Raw genomic sequence first — 23,123 nt, forward strand, 5'->3', positions numbered from 1 at the left:
TGAGACTTTATTGTCGTCTCATTTGAGAACATTGGGACTTTATTGTTGTCTCATTTGAGGACGTTGGGACTTTATTGTTGTCTCATTTGAGGACGTTGGGACTTTGTCATCTCATTTGAGGACATTGGGACTATATTGTTGTCTCATTTGAGGACGTTGGGACTTTATTGTCATCTCATTTGAGGACATTGGGACTTTACTGTTGTCTCATTTGAGGACATTTTGACTTTATTGTCTCAGTTGACAACGCTGGGACTTTATTGTTGTCTCATTTGTTGACATTGGGACTTTATTGTTGTCTCATTTGAGGACGTTGGGACTTTATTGTCATCTCATTTGAGGACATTGGGACTTTATTGTTGTCTCATTTGAGGACATTTTGACTTTATTGTCTCATTTGACAACTTTGGGACTTTATTGTTGTCTCGTTTGAGGACATTGGGATTTTATTGTTGTCCCATTTGAGGACATTGGGACTTTATTGTCGTCTCATTTGAGGACATTTTGACTTTATTGTCTCATTTGAGGACGTTGGGACTTTATTGTCACCTCATTTTGAGGACATTGAGACTTTATTGTCGTTGACAATGTTTAGTTTTTTATACTTATTGGATACTACTGATCCCAAATAGGAAGGAGAAATTCAAATGCACACCAAACATAAGTTCAGGTCTCGGGAGGATAAGACGTGTCCTTGTGGAAGAATGTCTGCATGCTTTTATTGTGAAGGCGTGTTTCCGCTCTCACCCCTGCCTTCTCTATCGGGCTTGACGCCTCTCCAGCAGCACAAGAAGCACTTTGTCTCGGCGGAGGGGGTGTTGACAGGAGAAAGAGGGGGGAGGTGGAGGGAGACTGAATTGAACTGGCCCGGTGATCACTTGCACCGCAGACCCCGCAGCAGGACGAGGACAGCGGAGGCCGCGAGGAGAGCAGAGCACCGGAGGGCGGGAGACACAGGACCAACGTGGACCGGATCGGACACCCACGGAGACACCTTGTGGTAATTTGGATACAGAGGGACACCGGGCGGGGAGGGGGGCCCGTATGATTCCTCTCAGTCCGGCTGTAACGATGGTGGTGATGCACCGACAGCAGAGCGGCGGATTCCTGCAGACACACTGCACCACAACCCCGCAACCGAGTGTGAGCTGCTGCTGCCCGGTCAGACTTGCTCGCTTCTCTCCATCAGAGCCTCACCGACACATCACAGGATCCCCACACCGAAGCTTGACCCAAACAACCGGGTAGCGGCTTACCTTGCAGGCTCCATTCATATTCCGCCCCGTCTGCGGGATGAGACGGGGATTTGCGGCGGGACGCAGAGAGCAGCTTTGAACCGCTTCACTGCACCGGGGAGTTGATGTGCATGCACCGGCTGCTTTGAGCAATAAGACAAGATGTTGGTGCGATGCTACCGGGGCAAGCTGTCGGTGTGGGCCGCTCTGTGCGTGCTGGTGCTTTGCTGGTTTTACATTTTCCCCGTCTACAGACTCCCCCGCGATAAGGAGATAGTGGAAGAGGTGCTGAGGCAGGGGGAAGTGTGGCAGAAGAACCAGACGGGCATCGATTTGTACAGGTTCGTCTCAGGTCTCAGATTTCTCTCTGTTGCCCTACAGCAGTGTTTCCCAAAGTGAGGCCCGGTGCACCCAGCTGTGCACAAGTCTTCTCCTCACTATAAACCCCATACATTGCAGAAAGCAAGAACACAATGTGCACTAATGTCCCTTTTTGTTTATGCTTGTCTCCCCCTGCATCCCCTTTAGACCATAGGGTTCCTGGCACTCAGTGGTGGTGCCTGTGACCTCCTTTGTCTGTATCTGGACTCCCTGAACATATGGACATAATGTCATTATGATGAGATTGTAATGGATAACCAATTGAATTTGTCAGAGCTTTGGAGAGACATTACAGAAGATACAAGCATCACAGACGCTCTTTATTAAGTGCCACACACACCATGTGGGTCCTTCATTTGCAGGTTTTTTTAAACAGGCAAACCAGATCAAAAGGGCGTGTTTGTCACACCGTGGGCAGCCTGGGTAAAATCTTATTTAGTTAAGAATATGTGCAGACAATTCTCCGAGGCAAAGCCGATTAGGGTAATGAAAGAAGGTGACACCTGCAGAGCAGCAGACAGCAGGGCCTACAGGGAGGGGGTGATGCTCACTTGGAGCTGTGGTTTTAAAGTCGTACAGCTTCTGTTTGGTCCAGTGGATTGCTAGGATTAAATAGTGAGTTAAAGTGCTGAGGGCAGCCCCGACTACTGACCTCTCAGGCATTTATCAATAACCTAAAATATGTGATCATTTCCTCTGATCTGCGATTTGTCCTGTCATTTATACAGTTCACACATTTCACTCTGGCTCTATTATAGCCCTTTTTTTTTTTTACCAGAATCCAGTGGCGCTTCCAAGAGCGGGCCTTAGAGATGCACCGATCCAGCTTTTTCAGTTTCGATACCGATTCTGAGGCTGTTGCTTTGAGTATCAGCCGATACCGGATACCGATCCGATACCATGGTTGACCTAAAAAGCTATAAACCTTTACATGTAGAACAGAAAAGACGAGAGGCATCAGGCATTGATGACTACACAGTTCTTTCCTAAGATAAAATGAAACAAGATGAAACAGATTAATGCAATGATGAACTATTGATTTTTAACAAAAATAAACAATTGTGCAACAGCAGTTGAAATAGTGTGAAATACCTCAACATGGCACATTCTCTCCTTCGCTCCATGACGTACATAACTCGCGTCGCAATACATTTAAAGGGCAAGGATTGCCTCGGGTATAGGTTGCATTTTCCAATACCCGATCCATCTATTTTGATTATATCAGGGCCGATATTCGATCCAGATATCGGATCGGTGCATCCCTAGTGGGCCCTGGCCCCCCAAATACAGTTGCTGCCCCCTTAGCAAAAATAATAAGAGGCCAACATTACTGTCCTTTGAAAAAGCTATGGCGTGCTCCTTTTATAAGCTAGCATGAAGTTAGTGGTCCATTGTGAAACTGGACTAAATAAAGCTTAGGGATGTCAACGGTTGACCATTAAAAATGCCCTAAAACTTCAGGAAATGAGTTAGCGTTTTTCTATTCCCACTTACCTTGTATAGAAGTCAGTGGGTTTTGTGAACTGGTTTTTGGTTAGATGCCTGATCTAAGGTCTGTGGTTAACCCAAGCTTACAAGACATTCATGATTTGTTTTACAATATAAAATCGTCAATAAATACCACTCATAATTTGTAAAGGTTGTATGTGTCTTAAAAAGGGCAGTTGCTAACAAGTGGCTAAAGCAGACGACAAAATATCATCACACCGAACATGGCTTTACAGGGGGTACGTTATGTCATGCGATCACAGTGTAATTTGTTTGTAGGCTAACATTAGCTTTTTACTTCTGGCGATAGCATTTAGGCTTCAAAAATCAAAGTGGTGTTCAATATTTGTTCACCACAGTGTTTATTTCAGCAGTAATCCAAAATCCAATGAGAAAATCGTATCAAATTTTTGACAGGATATTAGTTGGCACCCACGTCCGGTTCAAAAACTCATGTTACTGCAGCTAAACACAGCACTAAAATATGTTCCGAAAGAACATTTTAGGCGTGAAATAGGCAGTGAGGTAACAGAATCTTGGTTTATATTTGATAAGGGGTGGGTTTCTCTCTCAATCCGTTTCTGTACTCGTGGTGGTGGTGGCATGGGTGGCAGGCAATATGATAATGCAGAAGTACAGCCTGTGGTTCGAGCAACAGCCCCCAAGAGCCAGTGAAACTCTGCCAGGTGAGTGGGGAGTGGGGATATCTAGGCACTGGTTAGATACACATACGACCCATATTATTATGATCGAAAGCTGGTTAAAAGTCGGTGAAGTACCCTTTTAACTGGTTAACCTCAGAGAACAATTTTGACCAATTACACATGCTAATCTACTGCACACCATCCAGGTCTGGTGGGAGCTAATGTTACTTAGGCCAGCAGCGCCAACAGCGTTGGTTTGGAAACATTGTGCCCACCCTCTTGTCTCTCCTTGAGATGGTGAATAAGTGGCTTAATTTGGGTCCATGTCATTGGTCATTGGACAGCCCATTGGTCCAACATCCCATTAGTCCGATGGTCCGCAGTGCTGAATGGCTCCCGGCGGGCGTATTTCTGCCTTGATGGTGCACTGCGACCGACTCTGGGTCAGCTGGGAAAGGCTTGAGGCGGAGCAGGCTCACGGCTTATGTGTTTGTCACTTTCTTTTTCATTTTAACCCACACCATGATCTTTTCCTGACCCTAACCAAGTGGTTTTTGTGCCTAAACCTAACCAGACCTTAACCACAGGGCATCATGATGATTTCGGAACGGACTTAGGAACAATGGGTTTAATACGTTCGGAACAATAGGATGTTGGACCAATGGGCAGTTCCCCTTAATTTGCTCCTTAATTTTGAGGAGCAAACCTCCTTTAGCATTGTTAACTTGGCCTATGTTATCTCCGTTAGCAACATTAGCAGTGTCAGCATGGGTAGTAATGCTAACAATGCTAAAGGGGTCAAAATTAAGACAATTACCGACCAGGGCGAACTTGGGAGAGGGACTGGAGGGTGGCTATCATGTTTTCGCAGGACGCCATAAACTGTAATCCAGAATGAGTGGTGCCGCTAGCTAGCTCCCACCCAACCTAGCTGGTGTGCAATGCAGAGCAGCCAGTGCTAATGTTAGCTAACCAGTGTAGACAAGAGGGTGTGCAGAGAGTTCTGTGTTTCTGCATGTTAACACAGCCAACCACCCTTCTGTCAGCAAAGCCAGCAGAAATTAAAACAAAAGGAAAGATTGTTATATCACAAAACATTTAAATTTCACCATCTCCAATTAGATAGCGCTTTCAAATGCAGCGCTAAAGCTCACTGAGTCGATGTAGCACTGGACCAAAAGGCTTCATTTGGCGTCCTTTACTCTAAAAGAAATTGATTGGTTACCAGTTAATGGATGTTGGGCTGTCAAAAGTAAAATTACCCGAAACTGACATTCCTAAAAATGCTCCAAAGTTAGGCTAAATTTTGGCAAAGGAACAACTGTCATTGCCGTTTTCAAAGGGGACCCTTGAACTCTCCCCTCAAGATACCTGAATGAAAGTTGGTTTTGGGTCCCTACAAGTTTTCCCAAAACATGCAAAGGCTTCTTCCCAGTAAATGTTCTGGTCCCTTAATGTACTCCTTCAAATTAAAGATTCAGAGAGTGCCACTGCCAGACTGCCAGACTCCCAGCCATCCTTTTGAATCCAATCTGTATGAAACTGTCCAGAGACCAGATCTTATTATTTCCCATGTTTTCTCTGCACAGGAAGCTGCTGACAGAATGCTGCGATCCTCGGAGGATGTTCGCGGTGACCAAGGAGAACTCGCCGATGGGCAAGGTCCTGTGGTACGATGGCGAGTTTTACCACTCGCACACCGTCAACAATGAGACCTACTCGCTCTTTGTGCAGGTATGCTATCATAGTAATAACATCTGATAGAAGAAGAACGGCTGACTTTCCCTTCACGGAGCCACAATCGTCTTTACCCCAACACACATGACTTTGAGACAGGCAGCTGTGTTCTTAAAGAGCAGATGATGGAAAGTGTTTTTTCTCCCACTCAGCGCAATTTGACACTGTTGTGGGGACTGTGGGTTTTAACGCGGATCCTCGTTGATCCATAATGGAGGCGGGGAGTGGGGGCGGTGGAGTAGACAGACACCCTCTGAAGGAGACAGGATTACTGGTATAGTGTTCTGCAGCGTGAGGGAAGTCAATATTAAGATGTGGAGGCCGGTTAGAGCAACAAGACACAGTATACAAGTATATCAAAACATCTTTCATTCTCGCTTTTTACTCTGACTTTTGCATTAAACTTCACAATTAATGCATCTTTCACTTTTGTTTCTATAGCGACAGGATGTGTTACAACTTGAGAGGCGCAGATAAGGACAGGTTGAAGAGTTTTTCTGCATTAAATAAGGCTCCTGCTTCTTGTTTATGTGTCCTGTCGTGTTATTTTTCCACTTCAGTCTAATCTAAGATAGGGATGTTTAAACCATGGGTACAAACTGGAGGAGGATGTGCCTCAAGCTCTCTCCCTACCAAGTTATTTCCCCTTTTATTTTCCATGTAAAGCATGCCGTATGGTGCAAAAATGGACCCAGAGTGTGTATTTATGCTCCTGTGCATGTGTCTGTATCGAGATAAGGGCTATTTTTACTTGGCTTCATGCCCGTGTGTGGGTGCGCATGTGGATGAGAGTGTTTGTGCCTGGAAACGGGACAAAATGAGAACCTCTGGTGCGAGCGCTGTTGCCGTGGTTTTTGTATCCAGGGGCAATACATCTCACTAATAACGAGAATTGGATCCTTATTACTGATGCCACAGATTTGCAGCCTCATGTCCTGGTTGGTAAATGCGATGAATATTATGTGACCCTAATTTGCAGTCGTGAGCAGTGCATGTTCATTCATGAGGAATGGGGGAGGTGAATAAATAAAGAAATGAGAATATGAAGCGAGAGACGGCTGAGCTCAGCCACAGTGTGGGTGTGCATGCATGAATGTGCAGCGCAGGGTGTTAACCCCAGAGTTTTATGTTTTCACACACTACTTTATTGGTAATAAGTGTATGCGCTCTAAATTCAGAACACACCAGTTCACCCAGATTAGAGCTACCACATTGTGTTAATTATTGATCATTTTCAAGCAACAACGCCAAAGGTTTGCTGCATCCAACATCCCTAAATTGAATATTTTTGCTCCTCTTCTCTGTTTTATATGATTGTAAACTAAATATTTGGGACTGGGATATTTTGGAGTGCAGGTTGGACGAAACAAGCAATTTGAAAACAGCACTTTTATTTTGTTTTTTGTGACATTTTATGTATCAAGTAGCAACAAACTTCTCCAGTGAAACGATACCTGCATTTGATCCTTTTTGTACCCAGATCTAAAATAAAATAACTATTTGCATGGTTGTGCTTGCAGCCAATCACCTCAAGCATTCTTAAATATACTTTTAATTTTTTTTTTGTACTATTTAAAATGGGTAAAATGCCATTTAATTGTAGAACTGTGCATAGTGTTTTACTTCGCCCAGTGCCTCATTGCTCCGCTTTCTCTCATGATCATCTATCATGTCACTACTGCTGCAGGAGTGTGAGCTTCACACCAGGGACGTTGAGAATCCACCTGCCCAGTACACACACAGTGACAGGACTAATTGCTAGCATCAGATGGCTAATGTTACCTAGGCCTGTCACGGTAACAAATTTTGCTGGGCAATTAATTGTATCAGAAATTATTGCGATAAGCGATAATATTACGAAAAAGGCTTCCAAAGTGAAAGTTTTTAAAAGTATCTGTTTCTATGGAGACGTGTAAACAGGATAGACAGAGATTTTGGAAAACGATTACGTTGCAACCCAGTTTGCGCATGCCCACTAGGCACCCGGGAACGTTTTGTTAGCACTTTTGGGACTACTTACGAGCTTACAAATGAACTTAGCACTGCTGCATCAACATCACTGCTACATTGGCGCACAAAGATGTCTGCTGTGCCCAATATTATTAAGTGCATAGCAGCTAACTATGCTACTTAAGGTTAAAATGTAGTTTATCATTTTTTTTTTATCACTAGTGTCAAGAGGAAAACAAATCACTGTGCATGCGCAGAATGCTCTTCTATGGTGTTTGACATTAAGGCGTAGTGCCACCTACTGGCCTGGCATGGTAACTGCAGCAAAAAGCTTCTTTTTTGTGGAAACAGGGATATCGTTTTCACAGCTGAATTTTTTTTAATACAGGATAAATAAAAATATGTTTTTGTTACCTCCGCCAAGGAGGTTATGTTTTCGCCGGCTTTGGTATGTTTGTCCGTCTGTTTGTTTGTCTGCAAAATAACTCAAAAAGTTATGAACGGATTTTGATGAAATTTTCAGGAAAGGTGGATAATGGGACAAGGAACAGATGATAGTTTGGTGGTGATCGGTTGAAGCAAAGTGGATAAAATAATAAATAAAGTCTATCGTCTGACAGCCTCAGCAGCAATTCCAATTTCTAATGAGACAGTGAAAATAGCACCATCTGGTGGCCGGAAAGCACGTCTTGTTCTGCTTGCTAAATATTGTTGTAATCCTAAGGTTGAAATTAATGTTCGGTGTTGGAAAAAAAGAAAGTGAAAAATACAAAAAACATATTATATTCTGTGTTGGTACAAAATTAAAATGAAATAAATACACCACAGTGTCTCCATGGTGAAGGCATATATAACCTAATAATGATAGTGATGCAGATAACCTAATTGTGATGCAGGCTGCAAAATCTGATACAGAGGGGGAGGGAATATCACCTACTTGGCGGAGGTCTGCACTCTCTGAGTGCTTTTCTAGTTTGTATTGGTATCGGTGTGAACAAGGCCTAAGTGGACCACTCAGGACTGTCTCCTTCTTTACTCCAGTTAGCGCATTGGTCACATGATCGCAGCCTTCCAAAGTGCATTGGTTAAGCACGAATTACTGGCTCATCATTACGTGGGATACGTATGAATTTTGGTGCATTACTTTTGTAGGAAAATGTAAAAACACCCTGAATTAAAAAAGGAATTATGAAAAACTTCTTTGGTCTAAAAACACTTGTTGTACTTTGAGTACAACAGTGAACTGGGTGAACTGACCCTTTAAAATAAATCATAGAACTTCATTACACTGTGTGCAGTCTTCTCACTTCTCTGTGTCACTGGGACATAGCTGATATTGTGTTGCTAAATGTCAGACTCCGTTACTTCACTTCGCCTAAGGTTATGGTGACACTGTGCCGCAGAGTTCAACTTTGTGTTCGTGAGACTCCTTGTTTGCATGCATGATCTATTGTTAATGTGGTTGCATTTCCTCTGCAAACCTATACTGTGGCCAGTTGTACGTGTGCTTCTCAGAATGAAAGGAAGTAGTAGTTAAGTGGGATGGACGAAGCACAAGCTCACACACACACACATATATTCTCTGTCTTCTCAACTACCACTGTGGTGATTGCAGGTTTGAACACAGACAACCAGCCACGCTACACCAAGCTGGGAACGGCTACAGTATCTGGGCATCTGCCAGGGAATGTGCCAATTAGGGCTTTGACAGTTAATTGCTGGTTAGTTCAATGGCTCAAACAGAGTGTCCGTACAAACAGTCCACTGGACTGTACGGCAGATTCACATGATCTCTTCTTTTCAGCATCTTCAAAAGTGTGACAGTTTCTGAGGATGCACTGATTGTGAAATTCTAGGCCAATAACTTCACCAACGTTTAGAATAATCATTTGGCAGTACAGGTGTTTTTTGTGTGGTTGTTGTTGTTTATTTTGTTGTTCTTGTTTTTAAAGTGCGTCCCCTAATGTTTACTGCGTCCTTTCGTCCTGAAGGTGTCCAAGGGTGAGATTGCTGTCCATCTCAAACACTTTCTCTCTTGGTACTTGGGGCGACAGCAAGCCATTAGTCTCAAGCCCTGCTTTTTAGCCTGTGCTAAATTGATGTGACACAGCAGAAAAACATCAGTGAATGTCCAATTTACCGATAGACTGATGATGATGAAAAACATTTTTAAACAAATATTAGCTTCAAAAGCCTTTTCACGATATAAAAAATGTCACAATTCCGTCTCTAAGATCTATTTTATATCCCTGTGAAGACATCAACAAATTTCTCCTTCAGACAGCTTCAAACTATATTACAAGATTACGTTCAAATTTACCTTCACCCCAATACTTAATTTTTACTGAACAGAGCATGAACGCATCATAATATAATTGAGTGCAAACTCCAGTAGCTTTTAGTTTAGTGAGGTAACATTTACTAGCTCTCCTCCTGCTGATTCCAACACAGATTTGTTGTTCACAATGTAGCATTATCAGGAAAACAACAGGAAGTGTCAGTAGTAAATTTACGGCTTCCTTTCGCCCAGAAGGTGTCCCGGGGGAGATCTCTGTTCATCCCAAACACTTTTCTCTTGTCCCCAGGATGACGGTACACCATTAGTCTCGAGCCCTGCGTTTTAGCCTGCACAAAATTGATGTAACAGAACAGAATATCATCGTTGAATGTCTTTTTTAGCGACTGATGGCAAGCAACAAGGGGAATATTGGCTGATCAGTGTTCAGACGAGAAATTGGTGCACAGTATGTTGTTGTTTATCCCCGAATCTCATGAAAACACATAGATTTGAGTTTCATTTTATGAATCTAGCACTGAAAAACTGAACTGTAAGTCCAAACAGCAGCTGGTTACAGCTTCTTTTCTCTGTGGTCATGGTATCATGAAATGTTCTGGCTTCAGGCTGTTGGTCAGACAAAACAAGAATTGTGATGGGTACTGTTCCACCAGTGTCTGGTATTTTATGGACCAAAACATGAATGAGAAAAAACAATCGGTATCATTTAAATTAATTGAAATGGTCTTCAGTTGCGGCCCTGCGTCATAATGAACAACCAAACCAAAATCCTATAAGATGTTGGGTTAATAACTTTCCAGAAATAGATGAGCCATGTGCGACTGTAATAAGTGCCCCCCTGTCAAATTTTTAGCCCAACTTGCTGGTTCCCCTCCCCTGCTTGATGTGCTGTTAGCCGAGTATTGTCCTCTGACTCAACCCCCTGTCACGGTCTAAAAGAGACCCTGAGGCAAGGAGATGTGTGTGTGTGTGCGTGTGTGCGTGTGCGTGCATATATTCTCAAGTGTGTGCACTCCAAGGGGAATAATGAGCACAATTGTTTCCGCCATCGCGTTTAATCCATGCCTCAGACTTAAACGCAGCCAAGGCAAAAGAGAAAGGACATTTTTGGCCCTTGCCTCACAGAGCGTGGTATTTCAGTGTACTGTCTTATACAGGGCTTTAATTTAGATGATGATAGGGCAGCGATAGCCCTCCCCAGAGGTTACTTGTACCCCAGTGGGTACTTCTGCAGCTACCAGGGTGTATTTGGAGACACTGTGGAGGAGCTCAACTAATTTCAGAAAATACAAATTAGTTAAAAAAAAAAAACAACAACATGTATTTGGGTCAACTGAAACACCATGTTGTGTCAGTGAGAGTGTGAAAAAACAGTCAGCAAGCTAGTAGAGACGTCTACAAAGTCATGAATAAACAGTTCAAGTAATTAGCCTGAAAAGAGGCTGAACAATTTGCCTGCTGCAATTTTCAAATCGCAGGAGACACAGTATTTGTTAAAAGTAAAATGTGTGTCAAAATTCCATGTTAAATTAAATACTCGCGTGCTCTCGAGATGTCCTGGAGCCTCTTTACAGAAACCTTTCAAGTCCTGTTTAATCTCAGTTTGCCAATCCTCAATCCTCAGTGCCTATGTGCAGTTTCACATAGATTGACCACGTCAGTGAGTAGAAAAATGTGGGACAGACAGAATGACTGACTGACAGAATGACACACTGACAGTTTCCGCGATTATGTACAGCATACCATACCATGACTCAGTCGTACGAAAAATTAGAAAAAAAAGAAAACATTGGGTCACAGCGATCGGTCGCATTTTAGCCATTTTTAAGCATTTTTCTGTTGTTATAGCGCCATCCAGTTGCCAATTAGAGTTAAATTTTTTCTCTCACCTTGAGGCGTCCTGTTCTACATATCTACCAAGTTTAGGAAAAATCCATATGGCGGTTAGGCCTAGATAAGAAATTAGCTCTCTAGCGCCCCCATTTTGTTTGATGGGGTCAATAATGGAGGGGTCCCCTCAGATTATGTGTGGTCATATGCCTAGAAAGTTGCGTGATCGGTGAAACCCTTGAGATGTTATACACCTTTATGTGACGAGCCACGCCCTCCACAATATTCATTGCCTTATAGAAGCTCAGTTTTAGTAAGTTTTCCAACTTTTGCCAAGAGGGAACTTTAGATATTGGTCCCTAGATTATGTTCACTGAGTTTCATGCAGATCGGTTAAACTTCTCAGGAAGAGATCGATTTTAAGTGTTTTTCAAAAAATTCAAAATGGTGGAAAATCTGTGTAACCAGAAGTTATGGGTTCTTGAGGCAAATTTGTTCCTCATGAGGAGAGGCATCTCTGTGCAAAGTTTCATGCCCATTCAAATTTTGCAATTTCAATTGGTTGCTATAGCGCCCCCCTTTGGCCAACTGATGTAATATTGCTTCATTTGCATCCTCCCATGACCCTCTGTCACTGTGCCAAATTTCACATGGATTGACAAAGTCAGTGAGGAGAAAAATGTGGAACAGACACACACACACACACCCACCCACCCACACACACACACACACACACACACACACACAGAGTCATTATATAGTAAAATATTGTCTTTGGTCTTTGTTGTATTTTTCTGTTTGTAAAAGCTGTGTTACAATTAAGTGATGTAGTTTTCTGAACTGACCAGACTCTTCTACCATTTGTCTTTATCCAGTTAGTCATTATATACACTTTACTGATGATTAATTCCCAACAATCTCTTGTGTTAATATTATGTGAAAGCACCAGTTATCAACCCAACAGTGTCATTGCAATATTGATTGAAAATATTGTTATATTTGATTTTCCTCGCCCAGCCCTCATCTGCTGAGTGTAATATGGACTTTGCTTTTGGAACAAATGCCAGAAATGGAATCTGAGTCACACATAAGTTCAACTGACTTTTGTCCACTTCCTCATTTTCTGTCTCCACTCCATCAGTACTTGAGGCTGTGAGGAAGTTCGGCAGGAGGCCAAAGTCATGGGGTCTTATTTATAAACATTGCCCAAAACAAGGCCTGAAAGAGGCGTGCGCCACTTCCCACGTAAAAGATGTGATGTATGAAAACAGACCTGATGGGAGAAAATTTGACCCATGCTTACAAACATTTTGAAGATGGGAAATTGGCGATACAGGTGGTGAGGTAAAAGCCTGGTTGTAGAAATTGTAGAATATTTTTGGCACGCACCACTTTTGGCTTTTGTCCATACGTACATTTTTAGCATGGATCCTACGCATTGTTTTATAAATGAGACCCCTGCCCTTTGCTGACTGAAGGGCGATTTGTGCAGCTGCCTCAATTTGGGGATCTGTGTTGACAGAAAAAGATGATCTGTTTATAGCTTGTGTTTCTGTCCAGATGTTTGTGCTAACAGAGCTGCTTCCTTCTGCACAGGACAACCCCCTACAGCTGCCCCTGAAGAAGTGTGCGGTGGTGGGCAACGGCGGCATTCTCCGGCACAGCAAATGTGGACGGGACATCGACCAGGCCGACTTCATCATGCGGTGAGAAACAAGGCGCTCTGCGGGGCTCTGAGTGCAAGCGTGTGCATTGTATATTACCGCTTCACTGCTCCTGCAAAAGTGAAGCGGCCGTGCCCAGGAGAGTAGCCAAACACCATCAGCGATCAGTGATAATGAGAGCTGGTGTCGACTGTGGCCGAGGGGGAGGCAGACAGAAGAGACAGGAAAATGGGCCACATCGAGGGTATGAGAGAAAAGAGGGTCGGCGTGAGTAAGCAAAATAGGAAGAGGAGATGAGCAGAGAGGCGTAAAGCAGAATGAAACCATCTGGTAGGGCAACATAAAAGGAGAGCAGGTGATGGGGACTTTGGTGGAATCACACAAAGAGGATAATTTACATATTCTTTAATATGAGATAAAGGTATTTTTCTGTTTGATACAAGTAATCAAAGCGCTGCATTTTTATTGGTTTTGATTCAGGAAGAAACCACCTCTAAAGGAGCTTTAATCTTCCCCGAGAACATGACATCTACTCTGGCGTTGAAGCAGAATGAGCTAAAGGGAGACATAAAATTCAAATGCGTGACATTTGAATTTCAACTCAAACAGAAGGCTCTGTGAGAGCTCAAAGAAAGAGATGCCACTGATAAACAGCCACATGGGTTTACAAGGGAAAGATTCAAATGACATGCACACATCAAATTCAACAGTCAATACTGTAAGTCTTCTCTGACGTATCTGAATGCAGGGCAGAAATACAGGTTTATTCAGGTTGTATTAAATATGGCAGCACAGCAGCATCTGACTTCAGCAGCTTGCATGCTGCAGTGTCCGTTGATTCTTGAAGTGGACATTTTTATGATTTTCAATCAGCCTTTCTGCACTTCCAGCATGAAAAGCTCTAGACTGCAACCTGTGGCAAAAGGTTATTTTTTACAAGTTACCCACTGAACTTTTAATAAAATTTAGTAGAAACAAAAAAGTAATCCAGTTTATTTTATGTAACTACAAATTACAGATGTGCCTTAAACACATGACTTTTAAGCCCCATTGCCACTGCACACACACAAAAAAAACACCCACTAACACCTGCTAACATCTGGCTTTTTAATGTCGTGGGAGAGGTTTTAATCAGCATTCACACCTGCGTCATGGGTATTATATAATCACCTCCAGCTCTGATTGACATTGATTGGAACACAACACCTGGGTGAACACCCTAATTTTAGCTCCTTTACTGGCGAGATGCAGTGATGCACCACCACAAAATACCGCCCGTTTGCACCTAAGCAGCGCTCAGTCATCGATCCAAATTAGTCATCACCAAGTTTGAAAGCGAAACTGAATAAGTAAAAGATGTGTAAAAAGAAGTAACAAGTGTAAAGTTTTCACTGAGCTGTCTCTGGCCTGTCTGTGACGTTGAATGTGACAGACCAAAAAACCACACACACTCGCACAGAGAGGCACACATGTCTGCTGCAGAGCCGCCTAAACCACATTGGTCTACTGGCAATGGTAAAGGAATCTATAGCTTCCTTTTAGTAGGTTAAAAGCCCACGTAGTTGGGCTAATTTTAGTGGAATAGGGATATCAGTAGAATCTACCGATGTACCCTAAACGTCTCATATACAGGCTTCTGGTAACATCAGTGGTATAAAACTGTTAAGTCCAGGGACTCCACATTGCAGCCTGTTACAGTAACATTACATTAAGCTTTCCTCTTGTCATAACCATTGTCTGTGTTTGTGCGCGTATGGAGCACTTTGAAGTATCTCCTTAGACTTCGTTTTTCCTGGGAAGCCTTTTCCCCACTGTTTTTGTTAGTTCATGCAACTATGTGAAAGCTTCAAGGGTAACGTCTGTATTTTTCAACCTGGACCCTATTTTAAAATGTGTTTGTGTCTAAGTGACTAATGGAGATGCCAGTTTTTGAAACTGTTCCAGTATTGAGTGGCAAAACAGGCTGCAATGTAATAGAAAAACGTAAATTTACATCCGCTAAAAGTGTTTGTTTTTGCCACCGACCGGCTCGGATTATTATTATAAGGTCCCCCCTTAATTGTCCACTACCCCTTAGCCCTCGGCCCTACCCCTAGCCCTTGCCTACTACCCCTTGGCCCTCAAAATGAAGCAAAGAGGGATAGGGGTTGAAATCTTTCCCGAGGAATTGGGACACCACTCACTACGTCACAGCGTCAGTTACGTTCACGCATACGTAACTATTTAAAACAGGAAGCTGTGAGCCATCTACATTTCCATCCAACATCTACGATGGAGTCTCCAGTTGAGTTCATCCTACCGATGGCGTTTGCATTAATCATGACAGACGACAGGGGACTTCTGCTAGCTAGATAGCTAGGTAACCAGCTAACATTACGAGGCAGCATAGTTATACTAGCTGGTGTGTTATGGTAATGTGAAAAATCAGACAATTTTGCAGAACAGGACAAATGACAGATGCAAGATAGTGCAAGCTAGCTAGCTAGGTTCACATTTTGGTGAACCCTGCAGCAAAGTGATCTTTGCCTCACATTTTGTTCTTGGCAGTAGAGCAGAGTGATCCGTCTTTCTTCTAAGAGGATCTTTGTCCCATGAGAGCAGGTACTCAGCTGTTCTCCGTGTCTGCAGTGTAAACAAGTTTCACTGGCGATTTGTCAGTCACTAGAAGCACATTATGACCCTTTGTATAAGTTATTGTATGGTACCTGTGTTGTACATGAGCTAACTTTAGCGGCTAAGGACCGAGAGGCTGTCCAGTATGTGTGTGTGTGTGTCTGTCTGAGGAGTGTCAGTACGTTAACTTGTTAGCCGTAGCCTTGCTGTTTGTCATGTTAACGTTATCGTCTGCAGCCCTGAATAGCTTGTAAAGCTTTAGCATAGTTAGTTAACACATTTGTTATCGGCCCATGTGTTTACTGCTCCAGAAAATTAATAAATTGGTTTATTTGTACAACGTCGCCTCTCTGCCGTCTTTTATCACCCTTGCTAACTCTAAGTTAACTTTACCAGCAGATCTGTATAAGGCACAAACTGAGGCTGCAGTTAGCAGTCCCCCCCGCCCCCCGTCTCGCTGCTTTCCAAACTGCCGGCCGGCTGTCACTCTGCATCACGTGGTATAATGCTGCATCGTTGGGAGCACTTGTTTTCATGCAGATGATGTCCCGACTCCCGGCACGGGTGGGGCCGGCAGAATCGCTGTCATTGAAAAATTAGATCGCATATGCATATGAATCGAGATCACGATTTTATTACGATTAATCGTGCAGCCCTATAAAGGACTTAAAGTAAGTCCACAATTGTGAATTTAATTGAAAACAATCCATCTGCCTTCAGCAACATATTGCACTCTCTACCTCCTGACTGTCTGCACCATTGTCAGACTGTAAGCACATTACAGGAGCTGATGTGATTGACCATGATTGCAACCAGCCCTCAGCAAACCCACGGATAATGTAATGACAGATACTTCATAACTCGACCCAGTTTCCAAGCATCAGGGCACAGTTGTTCAGAGGTAATCTGATCAGATTGGCGTCCTTAAAAGAATAAAATGATTCTGAAATCATATTGGATTGAAGCAGTTTCTGATTCTTCTGCTGTCGCTTCACTTTTACCAAAACATTTTAGCTGAGAGGCCATTTACACGTTGCCGGCTATTTTCATAAACGGACATTTCACCGTCTCCGTTCTCAAAAAGATCTTTGTTTACACTTACCCGTGTATATATACACAAGAGCACGCCAAACCTGTAGGTGGCAGTGTAACGAGAAGCTCAAGCCTTTCATGTATCCATTGTCACCATAGCAACATAGGTCGCACTTTTGACACAGGCACAAATTACGGCACATACTGTGATGTCGGCTGCCTATAACTCTGTTTATCTCCGTTTATCTCAGTTTACATGCAAACGCGCAACCGGAGTTTTCCAAAATCTCCACTCTGGCCGGAGTTTTTAGAAAGACTCGTTTTCAGAGGAGAAATCTCCGTTTGCATGTAAACGAAGGGCACAAATGAAGGAAGATGTCTCCGTTTATCAAAATCACCGTGTACGTGTAAACAGCCTCTGAATGTCACGGTTTCTCCAGAGTTGATTGGAGAGTTATTCAGATCACCTGTTGCGCAGGGTGTGAGGACTGACTACTGAGTAGGAATTGAGAGCAGCTTGATGCGTTTCTCCTCTGGGCCAATCAGGGTGTGACGACACCCTTTCTGAGGTCTTAAGAGAGCTGAGGAAATGCACAACCAGAGCACTCTGATCCCTCAGTGATGTAAAGCAGACCTCATGTTAGCAGATACGGTCAACCAGAAATTCTGCTCTCTGGGACCTTTTAAGACTTCTTTGCTGCCTTTTCCTGATCTGGTTGAGGGTGACTCTGTGATTCAGACAAAACTCTTCTGTAGGATTGGGATACCTTTGATCCAAAAATGAAATGAAACTCTTAAATTGAGCAAAACCGTTCAGTTCAAAAAGATTTTGTCCCCACAAAACAACTGACTCACTGTCCGTATCTGAACAAATTAATGTTAACTTTCATGTATCACTCATAATTAATTACAAAGACACGGTCAAAAGTAGTTTCAAACAGTTGCACCTCTGATCTGATCTATCAGCCACAGATTGTTAGAGTGCCCCAAGAGTGAGACCTAAAACCCGAGCTGCGCCAAACACAGCTTTACAACCTTGTTGTGGTGGTGACATAAGGTCATGCAACCAAAAGCTTTTTACTTCTAGCAACTGCATTAAGGCTTCAATAAACATGAAAGTGGTGTTCATTTGTAAAGATTATCTTGCTGAACAAAACTTTTAAGTATCATAAATGTTTGTTCGCCACAGAGCTCATTTCAGCAATAATCCGAAATTTAAATGGAAAAATCCCATAGGCTTTTTGACGAGGGAATGAGCGCGATGCTAACTGCCGCGTCAGCCTACAGAAAAACATCTTCCCTGGAGTTCTGTGGTTATTCAGATAGTTTGAAGGTCAATGAGATGACCTTAAACTTGTTGACACATTGATGTCATACTGTTACCCACGGCAACAACAAGCATGACTGAAAGTGAAATTATTAGCGTCTCCATGGTGGTTACAAAGAGATGAGCACCTTCAGTAGTGTTGAATAAACTGTGGTGTCCTGAATGTTTTATGAACAGCCCTGGACTTCTCAGACTCTTTTAGCAAGTTACCGCTCAGAGGGAACTCATTCAGCGGCTCCTCCAGCAGCAGCACAGCATCTCTCCCTCTTCTCTCTTGCCATGCGCACACGGGAGTCTGTGTCATCAAGTGATTTTGTCATAAACCTACGTGACGCTTGCGACTCGACAAAAAACTCCATATATGTGAACGTGCAATAGTTCTGGTATCATAACAGCCGGTCACAGGTTACAGCGTGATGATTAGAGGAGAAATGACAGAGCATAAAGGTCCAGGTGGAAAAAAACAACTCAATCATTTAGGATTTTGCTAAAAGAAGGAAATCGCCTGTTGTATTTTGGAGCTGTTTAAATGTGTCATTTGTGGTAGATTTTATTTTGTTGAACTTTGTCACATCATCAAGAATATCGCTATCGCAAAAATACCCTGAAATATCGTGATATTATTTGAGGGCCATGTTGCCCACCCCAAGGCGACACAATTTCTCTACATGCTACTAAAATAGCTTAGCTGGTTTGGCAGTTTTGACAAACATTAGCTCACACTGAACAGTCACTGTTACCTAATTTGACACCCACAACTGCGTGCAAATGTGTGCCTGCAGCCCTTCTCACGTCAGCAGATGCAGTAATTATCTTAAGCTCACACACTTCTGCACAGCTGCTGGAAAAATATCCAGGAACTCTGGCTAGTAGCCTGCACTAGTTATCTGGATTTGGTGATGTTAAGGGTGATCCAGTCCAAAGTTGCTTTGAAAAACAGTGCAAAAGTGAGATGGACTAGGTGATCCAGATTAAACTTTTTGAACAGCTGGGCCCTGCACTTTGGTACAAAGTGTGAGAAATTGTGTCCTCACATGGCAAAATTAGCCCTGTATAGTTGTTTGGACGCACAGATGGCACACTTGATTAGAAAAAAAACATGTTATGTGAGTTTGCCTTGCTCCAACCCATCTGGTAACACAGGCTTCTATTTTGCCGTCACATGTTTGATAAGTTGAGTCTGTTTGAAAAAGATAATTTTACCAGCCAGCCCACGTCACTGTAAGCTTCGCCATCTGGAAGTAAGAAAATGTCTTGTCGCCACTGATACAGATTTCTGCCAAACTGTGACCCAACAATTTCAGGCCCCTTGAACTCATTAACCTAGAGTAGCACTTCAGGCAACCAGATTTAACTGACTGGAGATCACCAGGCAAATGAAAGTTTAAAGTGAGAGTATCCCAAGAGCTGCAGGGAGTGACCCAGAAGACAGCATAACGGCTACTGAGACAGCTGAACCTAAACTGAAGCCGGAGCTTATCAAAAGTTTGAAAGAAAAGTAGGACTGATAAACCCTGAGGGAGGAAACATGACACAGCAAGGACACAAAGGCATTTTCAGTATTCACAGAAACGAAGTGTCCTTTTCCAGCATTCCTGTATTTGCTCTGTCTGCTGAACATAAACAGCTCTGATGTGTTAAACCTTGTATGAGATGTGCAGGAGGTAACGTTGCATGATAATTTTAATTTAACTGTATTTCCTTTGTCCCTGAGCCAGATTTTGGACATTGAACCCTGCATAATTTTGAGTCTGATATAGATTTAATATTAACTTTAATTACAAATGACACAAATACACATTTTAATGAAATGTGTATTTGTGTGTTGTAAGCTATAATAGTATTTTATGCCTTTTTTTCATTGAAAGAACACCTGTCTCTTGGGGCTGCTGTCATTTCCACCACACTGTAAATTCAGGGAGGTCTTGTTAGAGTTTGTTTACTTGATGACCACAGCAATAGTCCCCTGACAGGAAAGCACATGGCCAAATAGTTGGCTCCATGGAGGGAACTAGAATAAGAGGAAATCAGGGTCAATTTTATGTTAAATCAAGAATGTCAGGAGGTAGAGTGGGTCATCCACCAATCGGAAGATCAGTGTTTTGCTCTCTGGCTCCTCCAGTCGGCATGTCGAAGTATCCTTGGGCAAGATACTGAACCCCAAGTTGGTGTGTGAGTGCATTTAAGCTGAGTAACAGGTGGCACCTTGTATGGTAGCCTCGGCCACCAGTGTGCGTCAACGTGTGTGTGAATGGGTGAATTTGGCATGTAGTGTTGAGCGCTTTGAGTGGTTGTAAGACTAGAAAGGTGCTATGCATAGGGTTGGGTCGGTATGAGAAAAAAAAAAAGGTCTGGTTTTTAAAAAAAAACAAAACGCATCAAGTCGGTAATACCGTATTTTCGCCACTTGGGGGCGCAGTTGACTCATTTAAAATAAAAAACAACCATAGGACAACAGAGCGACAGTAACAAGTTGTTTCTTTTCGCGCATGGGGCTTGCGGACGTCCACTTTTACCGGGCGGACCTCCGCGGAGTCTGCTCCACATATGTTCCGCCCGAGTATGTGGTCCGGTCAGTCTCAAAAAAAAAAAAAAAAAAAAAAAAACGGTCCAAGATGGAGTACCGAACCAAATTGGTATTACTGAGAACCGACCCAACCCTAGCTATGCAAGTGCAGGTCCATTTGCCATTTATCTTCCATATATTGTGTCTTTTGTGTGTATATACTGTATATACATTACTAACACTAAAACGGACATTAGCAAGCGAATATATCAAGGGATTTTTTTCATCTACAGTCATTTCCATCACTTTGTTTAATGTGATAGAAAAGATATATGGAGATGGAAATGACAATCCCACTCTCAGGCTTTATCGCAGAAAATATTGTATGAATACATTTCTCTAAGTGTGTGTTAGATATTCTAAAAGTTTCCAGGCCAAAATGGCCCATAGTTGATGACCCTGCTACACGTAGCTACATGCTAATGTCAGGGGAACATGTAATATTGTTTGTTGACGTTGTAAGTTCTCCCTGATTTCAGATCATATTCCTTCTGGAACATGTCTGGTTGTGTTCAGCAGCTTTTATTGATCTTTCACAGTAGAAAGTGCTGCTATACTCCGTTACAGTCATTTCCCCAGCTGTGATGACAGCTCAGAGACGGCAAGTTAGAGATGACCTGGAAATGCTGACCAGTCAGGGCAGTGTGGGCATAATATTGTTGTCAGTTTAAATTTGCATTATAACTGAAGCTGAAACACTGTACGTGCGTGACAGAGAGAAAAAATACGTGAATATTGTCTTATGTAAAACATATGTTAATATGTAACCATTCATCACACCGGGTGTGTTTACAATGTTATTTCTCCAGTAATCAAAGATTTGAATGATGGCAGCCATTCTGCCAGCTTTGTTGTGCAACCACTTCTCAGCCATGTCATTCCACTTCTAATGTCTCTTCTTCTGTTGCTGCCTGTAATATATTCATTAGCCTCCATTTCTTTTCACATAATTAAAACTCTTTGACATGCTGTTTTCACTGCAAAAACGCACACACACATCCATGTGCTGTCATAATCAGATCTAATCATCAGGGTAATGAGTGCTGCAGGAATGAGTCCTAAAACTGTTTATAGCACTCCCAGTTCCCTCGTCTCAAAGTCAGTGGGTTTTTTATTGGGTTTTTGGGTAGATGCCTAAAATAAGGTCTGTGGTCAAAACAAGACTAAGAGACTTAAAAGTTTTGTTCTATGATTTGCAATACCTCAGTTAATACCCCACATGGATGTTAAAGCATTTGTGTCTCAAAACAGACGCTCGCTATCAAGTGGCTAAATGAGACTTCAGACATTTTTGACTGTCGTCTGACGGAACACAGCCTTGTTGTGGTGGCAAAGTTGGAAGTCATGCAGCTGTAGTGTAGTTTGTTTATAGTCTAACGTTAGCTTTTTACTTTGCCGATTGCACTTATGCTTAAAAAACACAAAAGTGGTGCTCATTTGTGAAGATTATCTCGCCGAACAAAACTTGTAGTATTAAAAACTTTTGTTTGCCGCCGAGCTTATTTTCTGTAATAATCTAAAATCCGACAGGAAAATCCCATTGGGTAAAATACAAATTCATCCCTGCAGCACTCTGTTGTTTAAGTGCTTGAGTAACTAACAACGTTTATGTGGAGTGTGTGTGAAATGTTAAATATATCTTGTGTTTTGTTCTTTCAGGTGCAACCTTCCACCGCTTTCAAAGGAATATGTGGAGGATGTTGGAACCAGAACACACCTGGTTACAGCCAACCCCAGCATCATAGAGAAAAGGTGATCAGTCTGAATCTGTTTACCTGTGCAGAGATTTTGAAAACTCACAGTGCTTTCACACCTGCCCTGTTTGGTTTGGTTCAATCAAACTCAAGTCCAATTGCCCCCTAAGTCCTTTTCATTTGGGCAGGTGTGAACACAGCAATCACACTCAGTTGCGTACCAAAACAACCGGACCGAGATCTTCTTGAAGAGGTGGTCCGGTTGCAAACGAACTCTGGTGCGTTTCGTTTGTAGTGAGAACGTGTTCAGACTTCGATCTAAACCAACTGCAGTCACATGACACATTGTTTTGGTTAAACATGAGCCTGAGGTCTGAAAGCACCCTATGAATTTGATGTGTTCAAATAACGGCAGGCAGGTGAGGCATTACACGAGTAATGTGACAGTGTGATTGAACACTTAGGGTCATGAATCCCAAAGTTTCAATACCATTGAATGAGTATGACTTTTAAATTGCACCACAATTTTGGAGCTGGAGCAATCTACACAGGCAGCGGAGTGCATTTAATTGTAACCAGTGCACCCTTTGGTCTAGTTTAAACTGCTCTGAAAGTAGGATTTGGTTGATTGAGGTTACAGAGCAACATTTTTTTCTAACACACTAA

The 23,123-nt window shown here is 42.6% G+C and overlaps 1 protein-coding gene across 1 annotated transcript in view; it reads left to right on the plus strand.

Annotated features, from left to right (window-relative positions):
* Positions 1–783: 783 nt before the first annotated feature.
* Positions 784–23,123, plus strand: part of st8sia1 (ST8 alpha-N-acetyl-neuraminide alpha-2,8-sialyltransferase 1) — a 31,649-nt gene continuing 9,309 nt past the window's right edge. The window contains exons 1-4 of the mRNA XM_049566252.1: positions 784–1,576; positions 5,338–5,482; positions 13,158–13,267; positions 22,423–22,515. Of these exons, the coding sequence (XP_049422209.1) occupies positions 1,398–1,576; positions 5,338–5,482; positions 13,158–13,267; positions 22,423–22,515 (527 nt within the window). The 5' untranslated portion in view covers positions 784–1,397. The remainder of the gene's footprint in view (positions 1,577–5,337; positions 5,483–13,157; positions 13,268–22,422; positions 22,516–23,123) is intronic.

This window comes from Epinephelus fuscoguttatus, linkage group LG22 (assembly GCF_011397635.1).
Source record: "Epinephelus fuscoguttatus linkage group LG22, E.fuscoguttatus.final_Chr_v1".
Lineage (NCBI taxonomy): Eukaryota > Metazoa > Chordata > Actinopteri > Perciformes > Serranidae > Epinephelus > Epinephelus fuscoguttatus.